Source organism: Terrapene carolina, unplaced genomic scaffold (genome assembly GCF_002925995.2).
Source record: "Terrapene carolina triunguis isolate 2854851 unplaced genomic scaffold, T_m_triunguis-2.0 Scaffold751, whole genome shotgun sequence".
Classification (NCBI taxonomy): Eukaryota; Metazoa; Chordata; order Testudines; family Emydidae; genus Terrapene; species Terrapene triunguis.
The window spans coordinates 1,088,279-1,100,060 of NW_020665102.1; the positions used below are offsets into that span (position 1 = coordinate 1,088,279).

Consider the following 11,782-nt stretch of genomic DNA (forward strand, 5'->3'; position numbering starts at 1 on the left):
ATCCCAAGCCCCCCTGAGGCTCTCACATGTCTCTCTGTCCCCCCAGGCAGGTGGAGCTGTGGCTGAAGGGTTTCCAGAGCTGCACCAACTCCTGGGCGAAGCTGGACGACATCAACAAGGTTTTCTTCTTCAACAAAACCCCAATCACAGGTGGATGACCCCCCCCACTCCGAGCCCCGCTTGCCTAGGCCCATGGGAGCCCCTACACACAGAGCAGGGTGATTGGGATGGGTGTGACCCAAGCACCTAGACACCCCAATGCTGCTTGTGCCAGGCACTGCCCACACCCCCCCAACCATGCTCCAAGACCCCCTTGTGCCAGGCACTGTCCAGACCCCCCCCCATGATCAGGGACCCCCTTGTCCCAGGTGCTGCCCAGACCACCACTGGGATTGAGCCCTCGTCATGCTGGACTGTTAGCCCCGTTATCCAGCGGGAGGAGGCTGTGGCCCCAAGAGACACCGTAAGCTGCCCCGGGCACCTGGGGCAGGACTCGAACCCAGCTCCCCTGAGTCCTGTCCCATCCCGGTGTGTTAATCCCATGGCTGCCCTGCCAGTGTCCCCCCAGAGTATGTGAGGGCGCACTGGCGAGAGGACACATTCTTCGGGTACCAGTTCCTGAATGGAGTCCACCCGGTGGTGATCCGGCGCTGCACGGAGCTCCCCTGTAACTTCCCCATCATGCTGGCCATGGTGGCCTCCTCCCTGGGGGAGAGCACCAGCCTGCAGGATGAACTGGAGGTAAGTGGGGTGCTGGGGCCCCCCGTGGGACTCGGCCATGGTCTGAGATCTCGCTCTGGCTCCCTCCCCAGCATTGCTCTGGGCACTAGCCACCATGTGTCAGAGGTGTCCAGCGGGCCCTACTCCAGAGCCAATGGCTGTGCTTGCACTGGCCACTTGGCTCCAGGGGCTAGTCCCAGGGCACTGCTGTGAGGAAGATCACAGCGCTGGGAGAGGGCACTGCCACAGGGAAGCTCACAACTCTAGGAGAGGCACTGCTACGTGGAAGCTCACAGTGCTAGGAGAGGAATTGCTGCGGGAAATCTCACAGTGCTCCCTGTGCCTTAGGGGGGAGGGATAGCTCAGTGGTTTGAGCCTTGACCTGTTAAACCCACGGTTGTGAGTTCCATCCTTGAGGGGGACATTTAGGGATCTGGGGCAAAAATCTTTCTGGGGATTGGTCCTGCTTTGAGCAGGGCGTTGGACTAGATGACCTCCTGAGGTCCCTTCCAACCCTGATATTCTATGATTCTATAGAAGGGGAACATCTTCCTTGCTGACTATAAAATCCTGGAGTGTGTCCCGGCCAACACAATCAACGGCTACCAGCAGTACATCGCCGCGCCCCTCTGCCTGCTGCACCTGCAGCCCTCCGGGGAGCTCATCCCCGTGGCCATCCAGGTAACAGTCTCTGGCACCCCCACACAGCCCTGACCCCTACACAGTCCCAGGGCTGGGAATTGCCATCTAAAGGACCAGCCCAGGGAGATAATGCAGGAGTCCTGGCTCCCTAATCCCCCCACACCCTTCTGTGTGTGCATGCGTATGCCCAGTTGTGTGTGTGCACACACCCCAGCTCTGTGTCTCCTCTTCCTAACACTGGATTTGCTGCACTGTCATGTCCCCTCATCCTGGCAGCCGGGTCCCAGCCCCTGGGCTCCCCTGGAGGAAACAGCAGGATTCACACACCTGGTTTGTGCCAAACCATCCCCCCAGCCCTCCTGTGTCTCTTCCCCCTCCCCCCACAGCTCAACCAGTGCCAAGGCCCCGCCAGCCCCATCTTCCTGCCCAGCGACTCCGAGTGGGACTGGATCCTGGCCAAGACCTGGGTGCGCTACGCTGAGTTCCTGGTGCATGAGGCTGTCAGCCACCTGCTGCTCACCCACCTGATCAACGAAGCCTTCACCCTGGCCACCCTGCGCCAGCTGCCCATGTGCCACCCGCTCTTCAAGGTGAGAGAGGGGCTGGGCTGCTCCCCCAAGCTAGTTGTGCCCAGATGTGCAGGAGAGAAGGGGAAGCATGCCAGACGGGCCCTGCTGCCGGCATACAGCTGTGCCCAGCCGCACCTGTGTGTGCCTGGTGGGGTGCGTGTGCCTGGCGTGCTAGGCTGGGTGTAGCCCCATGCTCGCCGTGTTCTACCCATCGCGGTCCAGCACCTTCCCAACCTCATGGATGACGGGGAAGAAGGAGCCGCCGCTGGCTTCTCGGAGGGTCCGGGTCCGGGTCCTTGCCCCGCCCGGATACATGCAGGGGTGAGGGTGGGAGGTGGCTCCCTGCTTTCCCTCATCCTCCCCTGTGTCTCTTCTCCTCCCTAGCTGCTGCTGCCCCACACCCGCTACACGTTGCACATCAACGTCGTGGGCAGGACCCTGCTACTCGGACATGGAGGGATCATCGAAAGGGTGAGAGAACGTCACGGTCAGGGGCATTGGACCCCACGCCCCTCCTACAGCTGGGGAGAGAACTAGGAGTCCTGGCCCCCAGCTCCTCCTGCTCTACCCACTAGGCCCCCACTCCCCTTCCATAGCTGGGGACAGAACCCAGAAGCCTTGACTCCCTGCTCCCCCAGCTCTAACCACTAGCCCCCCTCCCCTCCCAGAGCCACGTACATGGGAGTAAAATGCGCCTGTCACCCGAGGTACCGGCCTCACCTGGAACCCTTGAAGCTCTCATCCCATATTGTCTCACCATGAAACCCACATTGGGAACCTCCCGGAGAGCAGATCCTTCGGGCCAGCCTCCATCTCAGTTAGTCCTGGTGTTTGCACCGTACGGCTCTGCGGACGCAGCCTCTGCTTTCAGCTTGTCGGTGTGACCAAATTGGAGAGAGTCCGGAAAATAGCAACAAACATGATAAAAGGTTTAGAACCCCTCATCTATGAGGCTAGGTTAAAAAAAAACTGGGCAGATTTAGTCCTGAGAAAAGAAGACCAAGATGGGGGACCCGATAGTCTTCAAATATGTTGAGGACTGTTACAAAGAGGATGGTGATCAATTGTTGTCTGGTCTTGCTGAAGGCAGGACAAGAAATAATGGGCTTAATCTGCAACAAGGGAGATTTAGGTTAGATATTAGGAAAAGCTTTCTCTCTCTAAAGATAGTTAACTCTGGAGGAAGCATAGAGATTTTGGAATCTCCAACATTGGAGGTTTCTAAGAACTGGTTGGACAAACACCGGGGGTTGCGAGTGATCGGTCATTTTTGGGGTACAACACAAAGTGAAATATTGGGGAGGTACATTTTTCACAGGGCGTATTGTCTGTCGTCGGGTTGCAATTAATTAGATCGCAGCGGTATTTCATTCTAACCTGCCCCCAGGCTTGGAGGTTGAAGGCTCTGTCTCTGGTCCCTTCCCAGGGCGTGGGCTTGGGGCTTGAGGGGGCCAAGTTGCTGATGGCCAAGGGCATGTCCTGCCTGACCTATGCCTCCCTCTGCTTCCCTGATGACATCCAAGAGCGCGGGGTTGACTGCATTCCCAATTACTACTACAGGGATGATGGGCTGAAGATCTGGTCGGCCATTGAGAGGTAAGGAGCAGGAGCCGGGGCAGAGGGTGGCGAGGAAGCAGATGGCATGTGGAAAATTCCCACCGGCTCAGAGATGCTTGGAAACACGGCTTTCCTGCCACATAAAGAATTCTGAGTTTAAAAAAAACTGTAATTCCCCAAAAGGCACTTTTTCAAAGACACCGGCCCCCACACACCCAGCTAGATTGCATGAATGCTCCTTGAGCCACTCATGAATCACACAGAGAAGGGCACCAGCCAATTCTCTCCAGCCTTGCACACCAGAACTATACCATCTTGCCCTGGTCAGAAGCCTGTTCAGTTTCAGATTATTACCAAGTCCGCTCCTCCCTCAATGTGGAGAGCACATGCACCAGTCTTTGTACCTGAGCTGAGATTTCCTGAGCACTTCAACCAAACCAAATTGTTTTAGGTAAAATATAAAACTGGTTTATTAACTACAGATAGATAGATTTTTTTAGTGATTATACATGGTAGGTATAGGAGGTTAGAGATAGTTACCAAAGAAAATAAAAGGTAAGCGCACAGTCTAAATCTTATTGCACTGTCTGAATCTAGTGGGCTTTGCTGAGTCACTGGGTTGAGCAATCCCTCTGGTGGGTCTGGTGGGTTGAGTCAGAGAGGGGAGCAGTCCCCATTGTGTGGTGCTTGGGCAGCCCTCATTGAATTGTAAATCCCTTGATTACAACTTGATTATTAATGGTCCTTGAACACTCTCCTGGGTGGGGAGGGGGGAAGCTCTCTGAATGTCACTAGGAAATTTACAGCATACTTTAGTAACAACCACCACAGCAAAATCTCATAACTTCATACACACTAATGATACCCATATTTGGAAAGAACAAGGGGTTTCAGCAGATCATGACCTTTCATATGATATCGTACATGGCATGCTTTGTATGAAATATCACAACTATATATGAATGATGCATATGGGTTTTACAGGGAGCTATTTTGAGGTACAGTGTATCACAGATTCTATTCCTGATACCTGGTAACAAGGCGGCATGGTGCCAATGGGCAGCTTTGGGCCCTAAAAAATTAACCCTACCACAATGGAAAAGTCAACCCCCATCAAATATTGATGTCTGGCTTGGTGATCTGGCTGATCACGCAGCTAACGAATGGCTGGCATTGCGGAGAAAGGGAATGCCCAAAAAATTCAAAGCAATTTGGGAGGTCTATGATCAATGTAGACCCTGAAGATAGATATGTCACATCCCCTCCCCTGCCTTTATCCTAACCCCCGTTACTTACTTTGTGTGGTTGATTGGTTGGCTTTGGAAAAATGAATGAAAACTTGTAAATACAGAAAAATGGAGAGGAAAAGTCAAACTTTTGGGAATTTTGCCCAAAACCAAATTCCAGGAAAAGGTCTCATTGGGGGTGAATGGAAACACTTGGTTTCAGTCAAGCCAAGACATTTTGTGTCAATGGCAACTCTTGTTTAACATGTTAACTTCAACAAGAGGAAGTCCTATTTGAAATGAAAAGTTAAACTCTGCTATAGACAAGATCCAGGATCACCCAGGGTTGTGAGTTCAATCCTTGAGGGGGCCACTTAGAGATCTGGGGCAAAATCAGTACTTGGTCCTGCTAGTGAAGGCAGGGGGCTGGACTCGATGACCTTTCAAGGTCCCTTCCAGTTCTAGGAGATAGGATATCTCCATTACAGGCAAGGGTGCGTGGTACCACTGGACTGTTTGCGGTCACTGGCTGACTGACACTGGGGAGTGATGAGGCCTGCATTGACCCACCAAGATGACACATCTCTGCTCTTTCCAGCTTCATCTCTGGCATCGTCAGACACTATTATCACAGCGACGCCCACGTCCTGGCCGACTGCGAGCTGCAGGCCTGGGCAGATGAGATCTTCCATGAAGGCTTCCTGGGGAATGAGACGTCTGGTAGGGGCCATGTGAACCCAGAGCTCTGCAGCCGCTAGTCACTGGGCTCCATGCGGGGGTGGCTGGGGGGCGTCTCCGGAGTGCATGTCTCAGGAGGCTGAATGACTGTCAGCCAGATCCTGGCTGATGTCAATGGGCGCCTCTCTATTGGAGTCAATCAGGGCAGACCCCAGCTCATATCAAGTGGCCCTGCAGGCAGGGGTCACGACCCCCAGATGGGGAGCAAGGTCTCCGACCCCGCAGGGACAGGGTGGCCTGGGTCATGGTGGTGGGACGGGGCTGCGGGGTGACTGGGAACATCTCCGCCGTGGGAACAGGCAGAGTGGGGAGCTGAGGCCCACAGCAGGGGAGTGACTCCCCGGGGGAGGATCCAGCAGAGTGAGGCATCAAACCCGGCTCTAGCGATCCCAGCCCCAAGGCCATGGAGGGGGCCAGAGCCGGGTTGGGTCAGTGATGTCCATTGTCCATCCCGCAGGTTTCCCCTCATCCCTGCAAAGCATCCCTGAGCTCATCAAGTACCTGACCATGTGGATCTACTGCTGCTCAGCCAGGCATGCCGCCCTCAATAACAGGCAGGTAGGGAGAGGCCAGCCTTGGTGCTCGGGGCCCCATTCCCTGCCCCCCATGGGGCCCTGGGGTCCAGCTACTGACACCCCCACCCCGCACCCTCCACACGGGGCCCTGGGGTCCAGCCACAGACATCCCTGCACCTGACATGGGGCCATGGGATCCCACCACTGACATCCCCAACCTGCCCCCCACATGGGGCCATGGGGTCCCGCCACCGACATCCCCACCCTGCCCCCCACATGGGGCCCTGGGGTCCAGCCACCAACACTCACACCCTGCACCCCACCCCACTGACACTTCAATCCCCAGGACCCTGCTCTAGCCGCCAATCCTACACCCAGCACCCAACCCCAGTGAGACCCCAGACACATCAGGACCCTGCGCCAGCCCCCTAAGACCCACCCCTACTGCTGCGCTCAGCACCCCGACCCCCACCTTGACTTTCTTAACTGTTGCCCGTGGGTGAGACTCTGACCAAGCCCCAGGTGCCCAGGTCTCTTGGCTAAGCCAGACCTTCCCTATGCTGGTGCCCCCTGGGTGGGTGAGGAGGGGATCCCTGGCTGGGCCGGGGGGATCCCCAGCTGGGGGAGGCCAGACCCCATCTGGGCTGGGGGGTGCCTATCTGGGATGGGGGGGGTCCCTGGCTGCTCTGACTGTGTGGGTCTCTCTGGGCCACAGTATGAGCTTGGAGCTTGGATGCCCAACTTCCCAGCCTCCATGAGGAACCCCCCACCCCAGGCCAAGGGCACCACCTCCCTGGAAAGCTACCTGGACACCATCCCAGAGGTCAACAGCACCAGCCACATCATCTTCACCCTTTGGGTCCTCTGCTGCGAGCTGGGGGACTCGGTGAGGACATGGGAGCTAGGGGACGCTGTGGGGCAGGGACAGGGGTGGGGGCAGCAAGGGGCACTCTCCCCTGGCTGGCAGGGTTGGCCCCAGGGCAGTGCTAGGGGGCACTGTGGGGCAGGGAGCAGGGCAGGGGCTCAGCAGGGGGTGCTCTCCCCTGGCAGGCAGGGCTGGCCCCAGGGTTGCGCTAGGAGGCATTGGGCTGCGGCTGGGGGTGTCTCTTTAATGAGCTGTTCAGTTGTGTTCTTCCCCCCTTTGTGGTAATAATAAAGGACCCGCTGATGTCTCACATGAGCCTGGGTATGAACCCAGGTGTCCCAACCCAGCTGCACTTTGGGGGATTCCGTTCAAACACCCATAAATTCCACCATGTTGTTTAACCTCCCGGGCCTGAACTCTTCCCGGTGTTGCTACACAGCTGTTAAACACCTGCTCCATGCTCCAGGGCATGTGAGGGATCCATGTGTAAACAGCTGCCCTGCCCCAGGGTGGCTGCATCTCAGCACCGGGCGAGGGAGCCCTTCCGCGCTGTCCCTCACCGCTCTCCTGTTCCCTTGCAGAGATCCCTGGGCACATACCCCGACGAGCACTTCAAGGAGGAGGTGCCCAAGCAGCTGATCGCAGCCTTCCAGGGGTGCCTGGCCCAGATCTCCATGGAGATCCAAGAGAGGAACAAATCCCTTCCCATCCCCTACCGCTACCTGGATCCCCACCAAATCGAGAACAGCACATCCATCTGAGCCTGATGGGCGAGCCCCAGGGATGGGCCCCCTGCGGCCACTGGCTATGCTATCCCTGCAATCCGGTCCTGGGAGCAATAAACCACAGCCTGGTTGCACTCTGAATGGCTGATTCTGTCTATTGGGATGTAATGTTTCTGACAACCTGTGACCATATAGATCATTGTTGCAACCACTGTTATATATTTGCAGCAAATATTGTACAAAGGTTGTTGTGTAAGGTGTCTATGGAAAGGTTATGGTTTGCTGGGTGTGATTATGCTGTCTGTATGTGTGTATCCTTTTTGTAGTTGAAGTTATGAATATTGGCTATGTACTTGTATCTCAATGTGTTTTGATTCTAAGTAGCCTCAGTGAAGCATTTGATCAGCTTCTTGAGAAAGGACTATTCTCAGGAAGTGCCCAATCAAAAATCATTTAACTGACAATGGACTTTGGGAGACGCCAATCCACATCTGAGCTTTCCTCGGAACATTCAAACTAACAGGTAAACAATGGCGTCGGCCTGCAAACTGAGTCATGCTTGGACATGTGACTTGCCCACCATGCTTGGACAGGTGACTCCAGACTCCATCTTCCTGCTGTGATTTTTCACAGAAAAACAAAAGGTGTCCTTCCATGGGCAGAGACTATGAAAGGCTGTTGCATCTCCTCCATCTTGTCTTCAATCTTGATTCTTGCCTCTGGAGGAACTTTGCTACAAACTGAAGCTCTGAAAAAAGGACTGAATGACCCATCCCAGCTGTGGATGGACTCCAGAGACTTGATTTGAACCTGCAGCTTATTCCATCACTGCTACAAGCCTGAACCAAGAACTTTGCCATTACTGTATGTAATTGATTCCATTTAACCAATTCTAGCTCTCATCTATATCTTTTTCCTTTTATGAATAAACCATTAGATTTTAGATTCTAAAGGACTGACAACAGTGTGATTTGTGGGTAAGATCTGACTTGTATATTGACCTGGGTCTGGGTCCTTTGGGATTGGAAGAACCTTTTTTCTTTTACTGGGTGTAACGATGCTGGTTCTGGCGGGACCCAACTGCGGGAAGTGCATGGTGTGGAAGGGGATGCTGAACGCTCCGACATCAGACCCAGGAAGGTGGAAGCTGTGTAAGCTTCTTGCCCTGGAGACAGTCTGCTCAGAGAGAGGAGGCTCCCACAGAGTCCTGACTGGCTTCATATGGAGTAGTTCCAGAGCATCACCCCGGGACTCTGTGACAGGTTGGTCCTGCTTTGAGCAGGGGGTTGGACTAGATGACCTCCTGAGGTCTCTTCCAACCCTAATCTTCTATGATTCTGTGATTGTACAATGGGTCATACTGAAAGGTGAAGTGTCAGGCTGGAGGAATCAGGCTGAAGTGTCAGGTTCGGAGGTATTGCCAGTATGGAGGAGGACAAGAATATCATACAAGAAGATCTGGGTGACTTTGTAAAGTGGAGTCATAGAAATGGGATGAGATTTAATAGTGCAAAGTCATGCATTTAGAGACTAACAACAAGAATTTTTGCTATAAGCTGGGGACATATCAGTTGGAAATGACAGAGGAGGAGAAAGGTCTGGGTGTATTACTTGATCACAGGTTGACTAGCAGCAAATATCTCCAATGGCTGGAGATGGGACACTAGATGGGGAGGGCTCTGCGTTACTACACAGTATTCTTTCCCAGGTGTCCGCCTGGTGGGTCTTGCCCACACGCTCAGAGTCTAACTGATCACCAGATTTGGGTTCAGGAAGATTGATAGAGACCAAGGGGTGGGGGGGGTTGCCTTCCTCTGCAGCATGGAGCAGGCGTCAGTTGCAGGTTGAAGCTAAGTGAACGGCGGAGAATGAGTGGGTGCAGTTCTGAAGTCTGCAACATGCAGGATATCAGACTAGAAGATTGTGATGTGTATGAGTCTGAGTGAAGGTGCGACAAACCGTACAAAAACCACAAGTCGGGTAATTATAGACCTGTCCGCCTGAGGCTGCTCCCAGGCAAGATAATGGAGCAGCTGACATAGGTAATATCTGTAATGCCAATCAATGAAGGTTTATGGAAACTAGATCCTGTCAAACTAACTTCATACTTTTTTATTTTATAAAGAGATTACAAGTTCTGTTTGCCAGAAGCTGAGGGTATGTCTACACTACGAAATTAGGTTGAATTTATAGAAGCCGGTTTTATAGAAATCGGTTGTATACAGCCGATTGTGTGTGTCCCCACATAAAATGCTCTAAGTGCATTAAGTCGGCGGACCGCGTCCACAGTACCGAGGCTAGCATCGACTTCCGGAGCATTGCACTATGGGTAGCTATCCCACAGTTCCCGCAGTCTCCGCCGCCCATTGGAATTCTGGGTTGAGATCCCAATGCCCGAATGATGCAAAACAGTGTCGCGGGGGGTTCTGGGTACATGTCATCAGGCCCCTCCCACTCCGTCACAGCAACAGCAGACAATAGATTCGCGCCTTTTTACCTGGGTTACCTGTGCAGACAACATACCACGGCAAGCATGGAGCCCGCTCAGCTCAGTTCACTGTCACCATATGTCATCTGGGTGCCGGCAGACGTGGGACTGCATTGCTACACAGCAGCAGCAGCTAACTGCCTTTTGGCGGTAGACGGTGCAGCATGACTGGTAGCCTTCATCAGCGATCTGGGTGCTGGCAGCCGTGGGGCTGCATTGCACCAGCCCCTTGCCTTTTGGCAGTAGATGATATATTACGACTGGTAACCGTCGTCGTCGTACAGCAGTGGCTGGAACTCCGTATGTCCCCCAGTCCCCCATCCCCCCAGTCATATTCTGCTGCCTTCACAATGACGATGATGATGGCTATCAGTCGTAGTATGCCATTTTCTGCCAAGCGCCCATCGCACATTAGCAGAGTCTTCCCTGAGCAGCAGATCGTGCAATCGGCCTGAAGGCCATCGTCATAATACAGGAAAAATGTGGCACCCAGTATTTGCTGCCAAGCACCCAGAAGATGTCGAGGGCTATCAGTCATGCTGCACCGTTGTCTTAAGATGTAAAAAATAGATTTGTTCTGTATTCATTTGCTTCCCCCTCCCTCCGTCAAATCAACGGCCTGCTAAACCCAGGCTTTTGAGTTCAATCTTTGGGGGGGGCCATTCTGTGTGACAGTTGTTTGTGTTTCTCCCTGATGCACAGCCACCTTTGTTGATTTTAATTCCCTGTACCTGTACGCCATGTCGTCACTCGCCCCTCCCTCCCTCCCTCCCTCTCTCCTTCCCCTGGTCCGTCAGATACTAGTTTTGCGCCTTTTTTCAGACCAGACGCCATAGCTAGCAATGGGATCATGGAGCCCGCTCAGATCACCGCGGCAATTATGAGCACTATGAACACCACACGCATTGTCCTGGAGTATATGCAGAGCCAGAACATGCCAAAGCAAAACCAGGACCAGCCAAGGAGGAGGTGATTGCAGCGCGGCGACGAGAGTGATGAGGAAATTGACATGGACATAGACCTCTCACAAGGCTCAGGCCCCAGCAATGTGGAAATCATGGTGTTACTGGGGCAGGTTCATGCCGTGGAACGCCGATTCTGGGCCCGGGAAACAAGCACAGACTGGTGGGACCGCATCGTGCTGCAGGTGTGGGACGATTCCCTGTGGCTGCGAAACTTTCGCATGTGTAAGGGCACTTTCATGGAACTTTGTGACTTGCTTTCCCCTGCCCTGAAGAGCCAGTATACCAGGATGAGAGCAGCTCTCACAGTTGAGAAGCGAGTGGCGATAGCCCTGTGGAAGCTTGCAACGCCAGACAGCTACCGGTCAGTCGGGAATCAATTTGGAGTGGGCAAATGTAATGTGGGGGCTGCTGTGATCCAAGTTGCCAGGGCAATGAAAGACCTGGTGATATCAAGGGTAGTGACTCTGGGAAACGTGCAGGCCATAGCGGATGGCTTTGCTGCAATGGGATTCCCTAACTGTGGTGGGGCCCATATCCCTATCTTGGCACCGGAGCACCAAGCCACCGAGTACATAAACCGCAAGGGGTACTTTTCAATGCTGCTGCAAGCCCTGGTGGATCACAAGGGACGTTTCACCAACATCAACGTGGGATGGGCGGAAAAGGTACATGATGCTCGCGTCTTCAGGAACTCTGCTCTGTTTCGAAAGCTGGAGGAAGGGACTTTCTTCCCGGACCAGAAAATAACCGTTGGGGATGTTGAAATGCCTAT

At 54.0% G+C, this 11,782-nt stretch overlaps 2 protein-coding genes across 2 annotated transcripts in view; one reads left to right on the forward strand and one right to left on the reverse strand.

Annotated features, from left to right (window-relative positions):
* The window catches only part of LOC112120888 (hydroperoxide isomerase ALOXE3-like), a 263,609-nt gene that overhangs the window by 126,296 nt on the left and 125,531 nt on the right, over positions 1-11,782 (reverse strand). The gene's annotated exons all lie outside the window — the stretch shown is intronic.
* Positions 1-11,782, forward strand: part of LOC112112926 (arachidonate 12-lipoxygenase, 12R-type-like) — a 32,646-nt gene that overhangs the window by 18,061 nt on the left and 2,803 nt on the right. The window contains exons 2-10 of the mRNA XM_026660333.1: positions 51-150; positions 569-741; positions 1,258-1,401; positions 1,749-1,952; positions 2,316-2,402; positions 3,358-3,527; positions 5,313-5,434; positions 5,910-6,010; positions 6,683-6,853. Of these exons, the coding sequence (XP_026516118.1) occupies positions 51-150; positions 569-741; positions 1,258-1,401; positions 1,749-1,952; positions 2,316-2,402; positions 3,358-3,527; positions 5,313-5,434; positions 5,910-6,010; positions 6,683-6,853 (1,272 nt within the window). The remainder of the gene's footprint in view (positions 1-50; positions 151-568; positions 742-1,257; positions 1,402-1,748; positions 1,953-2,315; positions 2,403-3,357; positions 3,528-5,312; positions 5,435-5,909; positions 6,011-6,682; positions 6,854-11,782) is intronic.